Source organism: Calliphora vicina, chromosome 5 (genome assembly GCF_958450345.1).
Source record: "Calliphora vicina chromosome 5, idCalVici1.1, whole genome shotgun sequence".
Taxonomy (NCBI): domain Eukaryota; kingdom Metazoa; phylum Arthropoda; class Insecta; order Diptera; family Calliphoridae; genus Calliphora; species Calliphora vicina.
This window is the reverse complement of record NC_088784.1, coordinates 94,373,142-94,391,200: the sequence shown is the minus strand read 5'-3', so window position 1 is coordinate 94,391,200 and position 18,059 is coordinate 94,373,142. Positions and strand designations below refer to the sequence as shown.

The 18,059-nt window shown below is 29.9% G+C and overlaps 1 protein-coding gene across 1 annotated transcript in view; it reads right to left on the bottom strand.

Annotated features, from left to right (window-relative positions):
* The window catches only part of LOC135962320 (GTP-binding protein Di-Ras2), a 149,517-nt gene that overhangs the window by 109,528 nt on the left and 21,930 nt on the right, over positions 1 to 18,059 (bottom strand). The window contains exon 2 of the mRNA XM_065514180.1: positions 8,371 to 8,538. Coding sequence (XP_065370252.1) covers positions 8,371 to 8,538 — 168 coding nt within the window. The remainder of the gene's footprint in view (positions 1 to 8,370; positions 8,539 to 18,059) is intronic.

The window sequence follows — 18,059 nt, the reverse complement described above, 5'->3', positions numbered from 1 at the left end:
AACCAGGACAATCTCGATTTTTTACCTATTTTTTATCTATATCTTGATTACTAATTCACTAATATAGACAATATGGATATTTAATAATAAATATATCAAATACCTTTGCAACGACGCACAGTGGGGGATCTGAAAAAAAAGTGGAAATAAATCTGTAACTTCTAAACGAATAGCCCGATTTTAATAAAATTTCACATGGCTATAGAGGAGGTGTCGATAAGTTTAAGTTTTGAATTTGGGCTTAAACAACTAAGGGGGGCCGAGCCACAATGCCCCAAAGTGGGGCACCTCGGGTATATCAAAATTAAAAATGATGCCAAATTTTTGTTTGCGATCCGATTTGAAAGATTTTTATATATATGGAATGTACTAGACGAGATCTACAAAAAACATTGCTTTAGCCATATATTATCTCTTATAGTTTACGAGTTATTCGCATTTGAATACCTTGGTCTGCCATTTTGCTAATAACGGATCCAATTATTTCCCGATTTTCTTGAAGTATCTTTTTTTGAATTAACAACAAATTTATAAAATTAATAAAAAATATCTACTGAGTCAAAAGTTATGTGCATTCAAACTTAAAAAAATAAAAGTTTTTCGCCATTTTTTTTTTCGAAAAAAGTACCTACATTAATTTTAAATTATACAGAAAATGAGAAAAAAATAAATAATGTCTTTATATTTTTCTGAAAGATAACATTTCGGGAAATATTATAAAAGCAAAATAATATCAAAATTCGTATTATTGCGTGGTCCAGAGCCTTCCGAAGTAGACCTATTTTTTATGTAAATTTCAACTTTAGACAACATATTCTAAAATCGCATAGCTGCTTTCAAAAAATTAAGACCAGTTTTGTATGTCCCAATCTGTTCTTCAATATCATGCAAAGGGATTTCATAGCCCCGAGCTTGGTACCTTCAATAGATCCAAAAATCAAAAAAATCCCAATTTTGGGATTTTTGGAAAGTTTTTTGGGAATTGTGGGATTGTCATTAACAATTCACAAATATTTTTTTCACTTTTGGATTTGCATCGAACGTTTATATATAAGTGTAATTTCATTAAAAACGATTCATAAACAAAACTTTTATTGCATTTTAAAATTTTAAATATTCCAAAAAAATCAGCTATAATTTTTTATTCGCATATTTTTGAAAAAAGTCTACAATAATTTTTTTAATTCTTAAAAATTTTGTACATTTTTGAAAAGAGGACATAATTTCCTACACGCTGATATATAATATGTATATCTTTTCTTTTTTAACAATTCTTTCTTAAGATTATTAATAAATTTGTTGTAAATTCAAAAAAAGATACTTCAAGAAAATCGGGAAAGAATTGGATCCGTTATTAGCAAAATGGCAGACCAAGGTAGGCAAAAAAAATAAAATTTTACTTTTCAAATGCGAATAACTCGTAAACTATAAGAGATAATATTTGAAAAATCTTTCAAATCGGATCGCAAACAAAAATTTGGCATCATTTTTAATTTTTGATATACCCGAGGTGCTTCACTTTGGGGCATTGTGGCTCGACCCCCCCTTGGTTGTTTAAGCTCAAATTCAAAACTTAAACTTATCGACACCTCCTCTATAGCTATTCGGGCTATTCGTTCAGAAGTTACAGATTTATTTCCACTTTTTTTTTCAGATCCCCCACTGTGCGACATATATAACGCCATAGACATAATTTTAAACTTGAATTTTTTTTCACCCAAAAAAATTTCATAAAATTTTCACTTATAAATTTAGAAAAGAAATCTAAACAACATTTTTTGGCAATAAAATTTTTGTAATTTAACAGATAACAGAGAGCTTTAAAAATCAGACATGTCCAATATTTCATGACTCTGGCACACAAATCAGGCTGAATTTGACCGATGGCATGGGTTATGTTGGCTTAGACCTGCGACATACGTTTGTTTTCGTAAGTCGCACAAGAAAGTGGCACAAATATCACGATCTCGGAGGTCCTGAAATCTCTGATGCGGAATGTCTAATGTGTGCATGAACATCGAACTATAGCGATCGCCGTTGATGGCCTGACCTATGACCTTGTGAAAGTAATATGGACCGATGAAGCCGCCATATCAACATCCACAGTGGTAGAGGAAAAACCAAAGGGAAATAAATTTTTAACTTCTATACACTTACCATTTGAATGAAAGTGTTTTCGAGCTTAAGCTTTGAATTTTAACTGCATGGGCTACCACGGGTGCGGCCAGGGGTCCCCAAATTAGGACACCTAGTTCAATTTTTAAAACGATCATATATCTGCTTCTGTGTTCTAATATATAGAATCTCCTTGTCGAGCACTACAAAAAACCTATTAGCTATTAATTATTAATTATCTCTTACAACTTAGGAGATATTCGCATTTGAAAATTGAATTTTCAACATTTTTACTAAACCTATTCCAGTTTTTTGATAACATCGGATCCAAATATTTCCCGATTTTCTTTATTTCATTCTTTATCGGACTAACAACAAATATATGTGTCAATTCAAAAACGAATTTAAAAACAATGACTAAGTACAAAGTTATATGCATTTGATTTTAAAAAAAAATTAAATAGCTGATTTTTCGCTAATTTTTTGGGAAAAAAGTATTTTTTTTTTCTTTTTAAGTCATCTAAGAAGATATATTAGAAATTTATACTTTTTGGGAAGCTAACATTACATTAAATATTTCAAATGAAAACTAATTTAAAAATTGTTAATACCGAGGGGACCAGGTCCATCCAAAAAACACCAATTTTGTATGGAAAATTAAAATTTAGGGAAAAAATTCTTAAATCGCATAGGCGATATTAAAATAAAATAATCCATTTTAGATGGCCAAATATGTTCTTAATTATTTTGTAAAGGTTTCCGGTACCTTCACCCCTGGTGTGGATATTATAGCCAAAAAACTAAACACTTCCATTTTTGAGATTTTCCAAAATTTTTTTGGGGATTGCGGGATTACAAATTTCAAAATTTGTTTCTATTTTTCCATTTCTAATAGATAAATCTATTATATAACTGCCAACTTTCATTAATAAATACATAAAAATTTAATTTCAATTTGAAATATTTTGTTTTTGTCATATTTTTCAAAAAAGTATTCCATTAATTTTTTAATTGTGAAATGTTTTATATATTTTTGAAAAATAAACAAAATCCCCTATCCATTGATATATAACATAGCTACCTTATGTTTTTACGTGACAATTTAATTAGGGAAAACTTAACAACTCGCAGATAAATTTTTATTTGGATCCGTGTTATCAAAAAACTTGAGTAGGGTGAGTAAAAATGTTGAAAATTAAAAATTGGATCGTTTTAAAAATTGAATATTCCCGAGGTGTCCTACTTTGTGGACCCTTGGCCACACCCCTGATGGGGTGAAAATTCATAATTTAACTCGACAACACTTTTTCTTTGCGCACGTCATATTTCATTCAAATCGGACTAAGGATTTAGAAGTTGCTGATATATTTTTCTCTTTTCTTTCTATATCCCAATTATCGTCCCAAATTTGACAATTTTGTTTGTTGACGTACCCATCATCCAGAAATGGGGCTTATCGCTGAAGATGATTTGTTAATGAAATGAAATTAGATAATTCGAACGTGTTGTTGAACGCTATATCCGTACTGAAACTGAATAAATTATAGCCAATTCGATAGATGTAGCTTCAACAATATGGCCGCTATCAACTGTCAAAGTTCAGTTTTGTTGGAAGACCCTTTAAAAACTGGATATTTATAAGATTCTAAGACGATTTAGATATGTCCTTCCGTCCGTCTGTCTGTCTGTTGAAAGACACAAGAACCTAGGGGGATGAGTTTTTGCTCAAATATTTTCAGATGGTCAGAAAGGTTTGCTATTAAGTGGTGAAATTTAGCATATATTTTTTGTCGATGGAGAAATTACGATAGCGAAAAATAATAATGTTTGTTGAATTGGTTAAAAGTTTTGGATCAAAATACACAAAATACAAAATATCCAGGCATATATAATGATACTCATTTAACGTTTAAATTTATGAATTGGTTAGAATCGGTGCATTAATCTCTAATCTGTTTTTTCGCTCAGTAAAGTCTTAAATATGCCAGAGACACTATTACATCAGTTTCATATAAACAACTTGTAAGAATAGCTACCTGACTGATAATCTTCCATATAAGGCCCTCTTTCGTAAATCCCTTTAAGGGACATAAATATCTTAAAAATACTAAAATGAGAATTAAATTGTATATGATACCTAGTGTACCGGTTAACTAAAACCCGGGTTTTGTTAGAAATTTCGTTTTTTTGAGAACCTGTTAATTTAAAATGTGGATTTTCAGTTAACCGGTTCAATCCGCATTATATCACTCGGTTAACCGGTTTTTAAGATTTGGGACTAAAATGAATAAATTGTTTTCTAAAAAGGCCAATTTTCGTTTAACCGACAAAACGGCTTTTTAAACAGTTATTTTTTTTTATAAACACTAATGATGCCTCTAACGATTTTTTATTTGAATAAAAAATTACAGTTTTGATTATCATTAATAATAGCTCTACAGGTAGTTTTGGGCATATCAAAAAGTTGATTGAGAATTTGTGTATGTTTATGACCATTTGCAGTTTATTTGACGATATGTATGTATATTTTGTAAATATTATAGCAGTTATTAAGTGACACAAAAAAAATCATCATAGATTGTTGTTAAAAACAGGATTTCGGTATTTGCTTTTGTTTTTTGTTTACTATTTTATGGGATGAACATTTGTTTGAACAACCACAACATATTTATTAAAATCGTATAATAGATTTCATTTTATAGTAGTTTGTGTAAATAAATTCATGAAAAATTACATTTATTAGTGCGGCATGATTGATTTACATTTGTAGAATGTGTATTCTTATTCAGCTAAAGTGATTTTTGAACATGGCTCTACAGGTAAAAATAATGGCCAAGTGTTTCAATAGAGGTAAAAAATTCTCTAAAATGTATTCGATTACATACATATGTGTTGACGTAATTCAATTATTTAAATTTTGCCAGTATTTGGAGTAAAATAAGGAGTGAAATCGAAAAAACCTTAACATTCGTTTTTTCTTAAAACTTTTAATCCAAGTACTATTTGATTTTTTTTGTTGATCAAGTTACTTTTGAAAAGTATGTCGGTTATTATGTTTAATGTTCATTTGTTGTTAATCTGATTAAAATGAGTAACTACAAATAAGTACGTACGAAAATTATTAAATATTTCCAACAAACCCCAACTTGGTCCTGCAAAAAGTCGGGCAAACAATCAAAGGTCTGCCATCAAACTGATTCCAATATTATTAAACAGTATCGGGAGAACTTTTCCGTTGATAGAAAACCTGTTTCATGTAGATGGAATAGTCCACATGATGTTTCTAAAGCCAATAAATATAAAGCATTTTCAAAAGAGCTCCCTACTCATCCGGTAGGAAAGCAGTCCGGTTAGCTTAGTACTCGGACTATTTGGTACGAGAAGTTAAACCCAATGCAAGTTTAAAAACATACAAGGCTCTAAAAGTTCCTAACAGGAACTCTGCTAAAAATGGAAGTCAAATATTATATTAAAAAAATATACCTGCTTCATAATGGATGACGAAACGTATGTCCTGGAAAATTTTTCGCGGCATGGCAAGCAATACACAGTTTCGGTAAAAGAAGTCAAACATTTGTTACAACGGGCTCTATAAATACCGAAATTTACATCAAGGAATGTTTACAAAAGACGATGCTTCCATTCATAAGACTTTTTAAGTGTCCACTTATTTTTGGCCTGGTTTTTCATCCTGTCGCTATGGTAAGCTATGGTACCAAGAGAGGAGAATTCTCCAAACTGCCTGGAGCTAGGCAAGTGGAGAGATATTTGGCTCTTGTTAAAACAGAATTGAAGAGCACAAAAAAGGTGTCCAAAAGTATGGTAGATTTTAAACGGAGACTATCTGTTCGAACAAATTGACAGAAAGCTCTACAAAGCCTTAGTGGAAAGGTTTCCGGAAAAGGTTCACAAATTCATCACTATTGATTAGAACTATAAAAATATTTTTTTTTTTTGAGCAATTGTAATTACAATTAAATAAAAAAAAGAATTAAAACTGTAAGTTTAGTGGTTTAATTTTTATTAACATATATGTATGTATGTTAAGAATGTTTCGATCTCAGTCCTTACTTTCTAATACACACTATAATATTTTTAAGTTTGCTGCCTTTAAAAATCAAATTCTGATCAGCACTATTGAAATTGATAAGGCTTTTTATGATTTTAAAAGTTTGGTGTCATTTTAACACCAAGTACCATTAAGGCTTAACTTCCATTTTTAAGCTGTTATTATAAGTACTAGACTTCATGTTATATTTTTCTTGAGTTTCATCCAAATCGGCCTAAAAATATATAACATTACGCTATCTTTCTATTAGAAATTCCAAATATTGAAAAATTTGACTTTTGACCTTTACGATTGAAGGTTTAGCGTTTTCCGATTTTAGTAAAACTTTTAGACTACATTTAGAATTATCAGGGCTATAATATTATGAATAGGTTCTACTTAAAATTCATAACAGTAAGAGATTGAGCTCATTCGCCATAATATGCACAAATAAATTGTTTTTCTCGAAAATTGCTAAATTTAAATCGCAGATACGGAAAAACTATTGGAGGTATTTTCATAATTTTTACATATTTTTATTTCCTATTATATTCTCAATAAAACCCAGAAGAGATGATCAAAAAATTTTGAAATTTTTTTAACAAAATTTTTAAAAATTTGAAAATGGAGTTTTGAAACTGCCGCTAAAAACAATAAATTTTGTTGGGCATACCTGCGAATAGGTTAATGGTAACCTACGAAGCCAAAAACTCATATACAAGTAAATATGTATATATTTGAAGTAAAAATTAGCTTTTATTTTAATATTTCTCAAAATATGTTAAGTTTGTTCCTACATTTCTTGATCTAGTGGCCTGAGAAACGTTAAAGGCCTGGGAAATTTTTAATAACTTTAACATTTTTTAACCAATTTCTGTTTTTTATGTCTCATTAGAACGACAATTACGTACACATTTCTATTCTTTTAAATTAAGTTGCAAAGTTAGTTTTTTAATGGCAACATTTTTACAAAAACTGCAAAAATTGCATTTTGTCCCTTTGTAAATGCATCTCAAAACTTCAGAGGGCTTCCGGCACGTCTTAACCCCAACCGCTTTACCTACAATTTTTTCAGGATGATTTTTTTACCAATGTTCACCAAACTGGGGGATGAGATTTGCAAAAATCCAACTTTTGTTTATTAAGGGCCACCCATATGGTCATCTTATGTGGAAATGAACTGATCTGTGAACTGGGCCCGACTTCATGCAATTTGACCTTGATAGACTTATTCTTGTGGGGTTTTCTTAAGTCGCAGATCTCTACGAATAAGCCACAAACAACAGCGATCCTCAAAGCCAAAATAACCCATGTCATCGACCAAATATAGCCTGATTTATGCGCAGAGTCATGGAAAATTGGACATTTCGGATGGGCGCCACCAAGAGAAGTCGTGGCGGACATTTGCACAAAATGTCATCGATAGGCCTTTCAAATGAATAAAAAAATCAATGATATCTCAAACTCACTTTAGGTCTGTTCATTTACTTTCCCACTAAATACTTGCAACGAGAAAATAAAATCAAAATTTACAAAATTACTCTCTTAAATTCTCAAAAATAGTAAAAAGTAAATGAACGCTTTTCCAGTAACAATTGTTTTATACACACAATTTTCTTATTTCATTACTTTTAAAATGTATAAATACTCCTATTTTCTTCAATTTTATTGAAAATTCTTTTTTTTTTACATTTTTTCACCACAAAAATTGTTAATAAATAATAAGCTGCTAACTATTACGAGTTCAATCAAGATATAACTTGTAATAGTTTGCAACGAGAGAACACTCTCTAAAATTTATACGCTCTTGATTTTTTCTCTACTTGCCAGTTTTATGAGATAATGAACGTTTTTCCAGTAACAATTGTTACTAACTAGTAACAAATTTTAGTTATTGAACAGAGCTTTTGTTTTATTTAAATTTTAAGATAAGAGGCGCTTTGTAAATATCGTTGCAAATGGAGAGAGAACTTTTGTTTTATTTAAAATTTAAGATAAGAGGCGCTTTGTAAATATCGTTGCAAATGGAGATATCAAATCCCTACATACCCCTTTCAGATGGATTCTTCCAATATAAAATTGATTGAATTCCAAGTTTTATTATGAATAAAATTTACATATCTTTAAGTTTGCCATAGCAATATTTATGTTTCCGAAACTATTTCTTATTACTGTCTTTAAATTACAATATATGACATATGACTTACTTGAAAATCAGCTCTTTGTTCTCGTATTTCTTCGAAACATTGTTTAACACATTGAAAACTGGCGCCGGATGTTGTGGCATAAACGAGCATAAATGCATGTGCTGTGGCAATTGATAAACGACGCATGGCAGGAAATTGCATATCACCTGATGTATCTAATATGTCCACCTGTAATTAGGATAATAACATAAATATGATTATCTATTTTAGTTTACAAATTGTTAATTTAAATTTAATACCATTAAATGCAAAAATATTCATATCATGTTTAACAATATCTATGTATTTATAAATGTTTGTTTTTCTAATTAAGATTTATAGTGTAAAGTGTACATTTAATAGGATTAGTTGTAAAATCATCAGGTTTTTAATGTTATAGAGCAAATTATTTGAAGGAATATCAAATTCAAAGAATTGTATCAATATTTGTGTAATAATCAAAACTTATTCATACAAAAAACTCATATTAAATAATAATTAAATGTATTAATGTAATACATACTATTTATGGCCAACAATGGATTTTAGCACTACATTTTAATTAAAGTTGAAATTTAACAGAAATTAATTAAACTTTATTAAAGTATCATTAAGTTTACCATAAAATGAAAATGAATTAAAACTACTTGTAAGCAATTCACATTTAAAAATTAATCAGTTTATTAATTATGATAAGAGGCTCAAAAATTAAGGTTGTTAATTATTCGAGTAAAAATGTTATTCGAATAATAAAAAATAATATAGTTATATTGCAATTGCTAACAAGTAACAGAGTTTTTTTAAATGTGTGCCTGATATTAGTATGTTATTAGGTTTGTTTGGAAACTATGATCTATTATAGGCCGATCGTCATATAAAATATTTGTACAATATATATTTATTTAAAGTATTGGTCATTATTAGCTATGACCTTTTCCCATCTTTCTGGCAACCTATGGAGTCCAAGTCAAAAGAACTACTCATTATTTGAGGCGAAGAACGAATCAAACCAATATCGAATACTCTGTTCCAAAGCGAAGAGTATGCCATAGAGAGTTCGGTCTGGACTACAATGAAAAACTTCCCAACGACTTCATTCTAAATAGTTTTTAGCAGGTATTGCATAATGTGGCCGAGCATTGTCATGATGGAATATTACGGCTTCATGTTTGGACACATATTCTGGTCGTTTTTCGGCAAATCCTCGCTTCAAACGAATCAGTTGAGTTCGGTACATGTTCCCTGAGATGGTCTAACTAGATTTCAGCATCTCATAGTAAATATGACCCTTTTGCTGTCACCAAATACAGAGTATTACCTTAGCGCCATGGATATTTGGCTTTGATGTCGATTGGGCTGGTTGACCGGACTTCACATACGATCTCTTACACTTCGGGTTATTGTAATGGATCCAATTTTCGACGCAAGTAGAATCGTCGTTCAAGGTCTCTCGGTTTCAATCGTACGGTACCCTTCTGTTTAGACGTGAGAGTGTTTTACAGAGACGGACGTACACAGCTCAATTGACTAAGAATATCATAATTTAAGACAATGGCAAAAAAACAAGTAAGAGAGCTATAATCGGCTGTGTCGAATCTTATATACTTCAAAATACAAATTTTAAATATTTTTAGATAAACAAAATTTTTTTTCCAAAGTTTTTTCATTTTTTGTTACAAATGTTTTTTTGAATTGTTATTCAAAATTTTTTTTTTTAAATTTTAAAAATTTTTAGAAACAGTCTGCCGGGCATCCGTAAAAATGTAATGGTTACACTTTGAGAAGGATGACCCTTGGAACCTCTCATACAAAAATGATCTTATGAATCAAGAAAACTTCACCAAAGAAAACATGAAAGCTCGAAATGTTGGCCGAGCCGCGCAGTTACTTCCACAACTTCCTCCAAAAAACAGCGTCAATCCAATAAAGTTCGAGAAATTCAAGAACCTACAGGATCTTCTTTGCTATATACCATCAATTTACCATGAATGGTAACACGATAGAATGGAAGAAATTCCGGAAAGAATCAGAAGTCAAGGTGAAGATGAGCCCGATGATGTCATGGAATCTGATTATGACGACAAAAAAAATGTAACAAAGAACCAAAAATCTTTTCTTAATAAAATGTTATTTAATAAAACCTATTTGGTTTTCTTATTAGGTAAATTAGAAATTTTTTAAAAAAAATTAAAGCACAAGGGGTATAAGTGCGACTTTTCTTACTTCAAAGGTAATTTTTGGGTATTTCTGTATTTAAAATATGGTATTTTTTTATCGTGTTATATTCAAATATACCTCAGGATCTCTATTAATTAAAAAGTAATATTCCAGAAAGCATCCAAAAATTTGTTATTGTAAATTAACTTTAACCTCTTTTTTCTTATTATTAAACATTAGTTACTTGAACCCCTTGTGCTCTAAGCCCCTCATATATACCCTTCTCACGAAGGTGAAGGGTATAAACATGTGAGAAATATCAATATCAAGCGGGTTGTCTCACATGTTTTGTCATAACTGTGATTCTACTGGACCGATTTTTACTGATTTTCAATATCAAAAACAAAAAAATCCTAGGTCGATTGAGTTATGTCCGTCCATCTGTCCGTCTTTAATGTCTAAAATACATAAGTAAGCAATTGTGTATTTTAGACATGAAAGACGGCTATAATATCTATACCAGGTTCGGGGTTATCCGAAACCTATACAAAATAATTAAGATCATATTGAGCCACATGAAATCGGTTACTATATTTTCATATCGTTTTTTGGATGGACTTTTTTCTTTATTTGAAATATTTGGTGTAAGGTTAGCTTTTGAAAAAGTATAAATTCCTTATACATTTTCTTAGAAAATCGCCTTTTTTAATTTTTTTTAAATTCAAATGCATACAACTTCGGACTAAGTTACATTTGTTGTTAGTACAGTACAAGAAAAATTAAGCCATCGGGAATTATTTGGAACCGCTCGACTGTGTGTCGAGAAAAACATATATTTTCGGAATTTTATTTATTCGATATACACTTGACTTGTATCTGTGATTTTTCACAACAATATTTGCTTTAAAGAATTTTCAATAAATTTTTAATATTGAATTGTAATAAAACTCTTAATCTAAGACTTACACAAATAAAAAATGTAACCATTAAATTAGTGACTCTAATTGTTCGCAGCTGCTTAATACCATATTAAAACTTTGTTCAAATGTCACTTGCTATAAAATAAACTCTAAATTTCCACATAGTATTGTACATAACTAGGTAAATTTATTTAGCCAAAATGACTTGTTTTATCACTGTTACACATCATCGCTTCAATTACAACCATTTTGGCACTGAACTGAGCAAATTAATGGTTTTATGGAAAATTTGACATACAAGTATTTTTACTTACTATTATTTACTTGTATACATATACCTATAGATATGTAGTCACATTGAATTGAACTGAGTTCTAAAATCAAATAAAATTGAATTTTTATTTTCTAAAATAAAACACATACAAAAATTCAATAGACCGTATCTTCAAATTTAGGGATTTAAGTTGTTTTTGTTTCTATGCTTAATGGAATATTAAGATTTTTTATGTGAGTTTTATTATGCAAAATAAAATAGATGATACTACTTTGAAAATCAATAATCCACTTGTTTATTTTATTTGTGTTTTTAAAATTTATAAATGTGATTTCGTTTTTTTTTGGAAATATGTTTGTACTTATATTTATATGAGTGGGATGTGTGAGATGTTTAGGAGTTGCTAAAACTGTAACAATGATCTTAAATATTTAACTTAAATAAACGTTGGCTTTGGTCTAATAATAACACACAACTTGGGATGCGAAATTAATGTAATATCCTGCTTAATCAAATTTCTGATTAATAAATTATTCGATTAATCGAAGATTTTGATTATTCGTGTACAGAATTAATTCAAAGAATACTTGATAATTTGCAACTTTTGTTTATGTTATATGTTTATTTTATTTTTTTTCTTTATAATTTTTCTGAACAAAAATATTAAAATTTGAAATATCAAAATTCAAATTAATTGATTAATAGTTGTTTTGGTTAATTAGAAATGTTGATTAATCGATTAATCAGTATATTGATTAATCACCCTACACAAAGCTTATCACGATAATAGTTTCTAGTTGAAATAGGGACCGGATCTATTGCTAACGGTATCTAGAAAAGGGACCTGTGACTTTAACATGACGATGTCCCCTTTTATGCATTTTGTGACATGCCACGAAACTAAAACATATATTTTGGTTTGAATATTATAACACTGGTATTAAAATTATTTGATTATATTTTTTGGTACCAGATTTGTTTAAAAATCATTGATATATTATAAACAATTGGACAAGTGAAGTGAATTTACAAACTTATTAGACTACCCATATACATATATGTATTTATAATTTTCTTTAAATTCAATTCATAGACATTGAAGTCCCTTAATAAATAGATGTTGCCGGTAATTGTCAGTCTTTTTCATTGCTATATGTAGACGCATCATTAATCAAAATGACTAGAGGCAGCTATCATGGGTGGTACAGTGTGTGTTTATGATAGACCAAGAAAACAAAAATTTACTTAATCTAATATGTAGTTGTGGTTGTGTAAGTGAGTAAGGAGGAATGTGTGTTGTATATTAAGGTAACCCCAAAAAAAGTGTTCCAAATTTTAGGCAAGATTTGAATTAAATAGAAAACTCAGCAGTGCACTGTTTTTTTCTTTAGGTTAAAAATTATTAAAAATATAAACAACATGAAATTTGTTTGCTGGTGAAAATATTTGTACTCTATTGAATCGAGCCCTGCTAGCACTGTGTCAAAAGAAGTTATAAGAACGAAAAAGTAAAAACAAGTAAGAGAGCTATATTCGACTGTGCCGAGTCTTCTATACCATTCACTAAATTATATTTTAAAATAATTTTTTTTAAATATTTTTAGGTAAACAAAATTAATTTTTTTTTCAAAATAATTTTCAAATTTTTTTTTCGAAATTTTTTATTTTAACATTTTTTTTGGAAAAAAAATTTTCGATGAAAAAAAAAATTTGGGTTAAAAAATAATTTCCCGATTTTGAGCCGTTGTAGGTCCAACTTACTATGGCCTTAGATATATCGTTGTAATGGACTTTGAAATATCAGTCGTTAGATATCCATATTGTCTATATTAATGACTTAGTAATCCAGATATGTGTCAAAAATAGGACAAAAATTGAGGTTGGCCCGAAGAATTCCCGATATATTGATGTATGAATCATGTATGTAAGTTATTTGGGGGCTACGGAAAGTTGATTTTAACATACAGACGGACAAGGATATATCGACATCGCTATCTATAACAATTCTGAATATATACTCGTATATACTTTGAGGGGTCGCTAATGGAAAATGTAGAAATTACAAACGGAATGACAAACTTATATATACCCTTGCCAGTGAAAGGCATAATAAACTAAAAATTAAGTAAATCAAAAACCGAAATGAAAAATAACAAAAAATAAATTCAGAATTCTTTTATTAACACTTCATCAATGAAAAACACGACAGTCCACGGCCAACATTATCAAAAGCTTATGCGAAGTTTATATTTATGGAAAAAGTTATAAAATACGCATAATACCCTCAACATAGTGGGGAGGGTATTTTGCGTTTGTGCAGATGTTTGTAACGCCCAAAAATATTAGTCTTACACCCACCTCAATGTATACCGACCGACTTAGAATCACTTTCCGTCCGTCTGGTTGGCTGGCTGGCTGTCCATGTAAACCTTGTGGGCAGAGTACAGGTCGCAATTTTGAAGATATTTCGATCAAATTTGGTACATATTATTTAATTCGGCCCAAGGACCAAGCCTATTGAAACTGGCTGAAATCGGTGCATTATTTCACCTAGTCCCCATACAAATGTCCTTCCGAAATTGGACTTTATCGGTCATAAATGTTTAATTTATAAATGTATCTCTACAAATTGTGCTCCAAATAAGTTTTATATATACAAAATTCATGTCACCAAATTTTGTTACGATCGGTCCATAATTAGTCATAGCTCCTATATAGACCCGCTTCCGAAAATCACTTTAACTTGCATAAATCTCTTAAAAATGTTGGTATACTCACAAAACTCAACATAGTAAACTTTCATATAGACATAAATCACACGACCTAATTTCATGGTGATCGGTGCATAATTGGTCATAGCCCCCATATAAGGCCCACTTCCGAAAATCACTCAAAAATATAAATTATTGAAATTTTAAAAGAAAAATGTTTTTGCTCTTTTACTTGTTTTTAATCATTCCTTCTATTTGTTTAATAACTGGTATAGTGTTTATAAAAAACCGACTTTTTAAAAAACCGGTTTGTCGGTTAACCGAAAATTGGCCTTTTTTAAAAAACCGGTTTTTCGGTTAACCGACATCGAAAAAACCGGTTAAACCGGTTAACCGTCATATATGTGTAGAAAACATAAAATGTCCAATAAAATATATACAGCTTTAAAACTTTTTAATATTTACTAGTCAGGAATGGTTAATATTAAATATCTATAAACATACAAAATTGCTAAGTCCAATTATTTTGTAAAAATTTCAAAATTATTATCTCACTCAAATTGAATTGAGTATAAATATGTTACTAAATATATAATACTTGTTTAAATTATTGGTTTATTCATTAAATTTCAACCAAAAAATGTAAATCACTTTTTTGATTAAATATTTGATGATTTTGAAATTTATTATCGCCTCAACTTTCTGATATGAAATGTTACAAGTCCCAAAAAACGACCTATGAGATGCAAACGCACTTCCTCTTGGCTGCGATTATTTGTCATTATAAAAAAACTCCATTTCAGATTTCATAAATATTTCAAATTATGGATTTTAGAACGTTTTTTGTCTCTCCTGTAATATTTCTGAAAAGCTAATGAGGTCCAATTTTTTTGCAAGAAGGTATGTACTTCGAATTCAATTTAACGTTTGGTAAAATCATCACTAAGTTTTTAATGAATCATTAGTAAGATTTAGCCAAAACTTATAGAATTATGCGGAATTTAATTTTAATTTTGAATAGTTTCATTATGTGAAATTTATTCTGAGAAAGTTTTAAAGTAAACTCATCGTCCTCTACTAATTAGAATCATTGTAATTCTTAAAAATATTAATCTAAAGAGGTTTGTATTGTAAATCAGCAGTTTAGGTTTCAAATAAGACCAATAATGTGTATACAATAAATATTAAAAATGAACAAAAACGTGAGATTTATTAATTTTAGTCCCAAATTTTAAAAACCGGTTAACCGAGTGATAAAAACCGGATAAACCGGTTAACCGAAAATCAACATTTTAAATTAAACGGTTCGCCAAAAACCGAGATTTCGAAGAAAACCCGGTTTTTCGGTTAACCGGTTAACCGGTTTATAAACACTAAACTGGTAATAAAAAAAGTTTTAATTTATATCAGAATTACACTGTTTGTGCTGCACTTGCAAATGTCAACTTCGACTGCCCATAAATCAGCTGATATTTGTTTATTATAAAAACCTAATAAGTAGTTAGTTGCTTCGATTTATTCTTAATCGAACATTATTAGCAAAAACATTACTATTGTTAGTGGAAAAAAATTATTTTGAAACCCTAATATTCCATCATGACAACACTCGGATACATTATGAAATACCTGTTATAGTCCAAACCATGCACCGTCCGAATACTATTTGTTTTGATCGATGCAGAACGCTGTCTCTGGCATACGCTTCACTTTGGATTAGAGTATCCGAAATTGGCTTGATTCGATATTTGCCTCATGCTCAGATGAGCAATTCTTTTGGCTCGAAATCAATAAGTTGCCAGAATGATGGCCAGTATTTTGGATAAATTTATATTGTACAAATGTTTCAAAGTAAAAGCTAAAAAGTTGAAAAAATCCCGCATTTATAGGTTATAAACTAAATACAATGGGCTTATAAGATACTAAAAGTGAAAAAAAGGGCCACCGTAATGCGCGTGTTTTACAGTTGCTTTTAAAAACATACATTTGAAGATTGAACTTGTATTGTGATAGTAGGAGAGAGTATATCATTTACTGCCCTGCAGTTGTACAAGTAGTCAATGTATCCTTTATAGAGATAAATTGTTACTCATATAACCGATATGTGAATCCAATTCGTGGAATACTTTGGACCAGCTATTAGACAGTCTCTTTGTAATCTTTGCAGATGCAAAAGACGCCCTTCTAAGACACCCACATTAAAATAACCATATTCGTAACTAATTGTGTAACTAGTGGGGAACCTAAATTTTAGGTAAACTCAGTTTGTAGTTCGGGACAGTTCCCCACAACAACTGGGTCCCTTACATACATACTTCTAATTCGTATGTATTCCTCTAATTTGTAGTTATGTGTTTGTTTCTTTTTTGCAATGTTTTTCCTTTTTATTTCGTTTTACAATTCTTGTCAACGCGGTTGTAATATGTTGTGTTTATTTTTGATTAATATACATACAAGCTTTTAGGTTTCTTTTTTTCCGATGTAAGTAAACATATAATCTGCGTGAATGTTGTTTTTTAAACATGTATCTGCTGTGGTTTTAGGTGAATAAGACCGACTAATTTTAAGGATTTGAAATGTAAAAAAACAATCAAAAATTGTTCAAGAGAAGATTAGTTTTCTGTGTGAAAACCATACACAAACAAAACAGATTCGTGATAGCAACCGAATTTGTTCGGTTGCACACATAGAATTTTTTGGTTCTATCAACAGAAAGTCAATTGATAAAGAAGAATCTCATTTGAATTAACCAAACTTGTGTTACCCCTTCAAAAATGTTGTAGCTACAGCAATAAAATTCGGTCACGAAGATAGAATCATTCGATTGGCAACAAACTCTGTTGCTATCACCAATCTGTTTTCTCTGTGTAGAAATTTTCATATCAAGCTTTATGTTAACTTCGGAATAAGTAGAGACATTTTTGGTACTATATTGGCAATTAAATAGATCATGAATAAGGCTATGAAATGGAAAATTTAAAAAACAAAATATTTCTAAAAATCACATAAACGCTACACAGAGAAAACAGATTCTTAATGGCAACAGAATTTGTTGCCAATCGAATGATTTGTTGCCAGTTATAAAATTTTATAGCCACAACTGTAAAATTCGGTCACCAAGGCAGAATCATTCGATTGGCAACAAATTCGGTTGTTACTACGAATCTGTTTTCTCTATATATTAAACTATTTTAGCAAAGTTTGATGATCACTAAAATTTATGTAGTAAATACTACAAGACATTGTAATGAAACTAAAATTTTTCAATACAATGTCTGTTTTATATCTTAACATTAAATTTTGGTTACATTAAGCATAAGTCTACCAACATTTGTATAAGATGGTGGGAACAACTAAAACATTTGACGCAACATAATATATGTATGTATGTATAACAATTTCCAACGACAAAAGTTTTTACCACTTGTACATTTGCGACGCTTGTAGGCATGTTCTGACATGCAATAGGGCGGTGTATCAATGTCATGTTATAAGATTTTATCTGTTTTTGAATGTTTGGTAATTTAATTAAAAAACACACAGTTGTCTACAAAAGTTATTGGAAATGTTACACTGTAACAAATCATGTAGGTATTGTCAACGAAAAGTAATATGAACTGTCAAAATTGTGTGTAGAAAAGTAGGAATGGG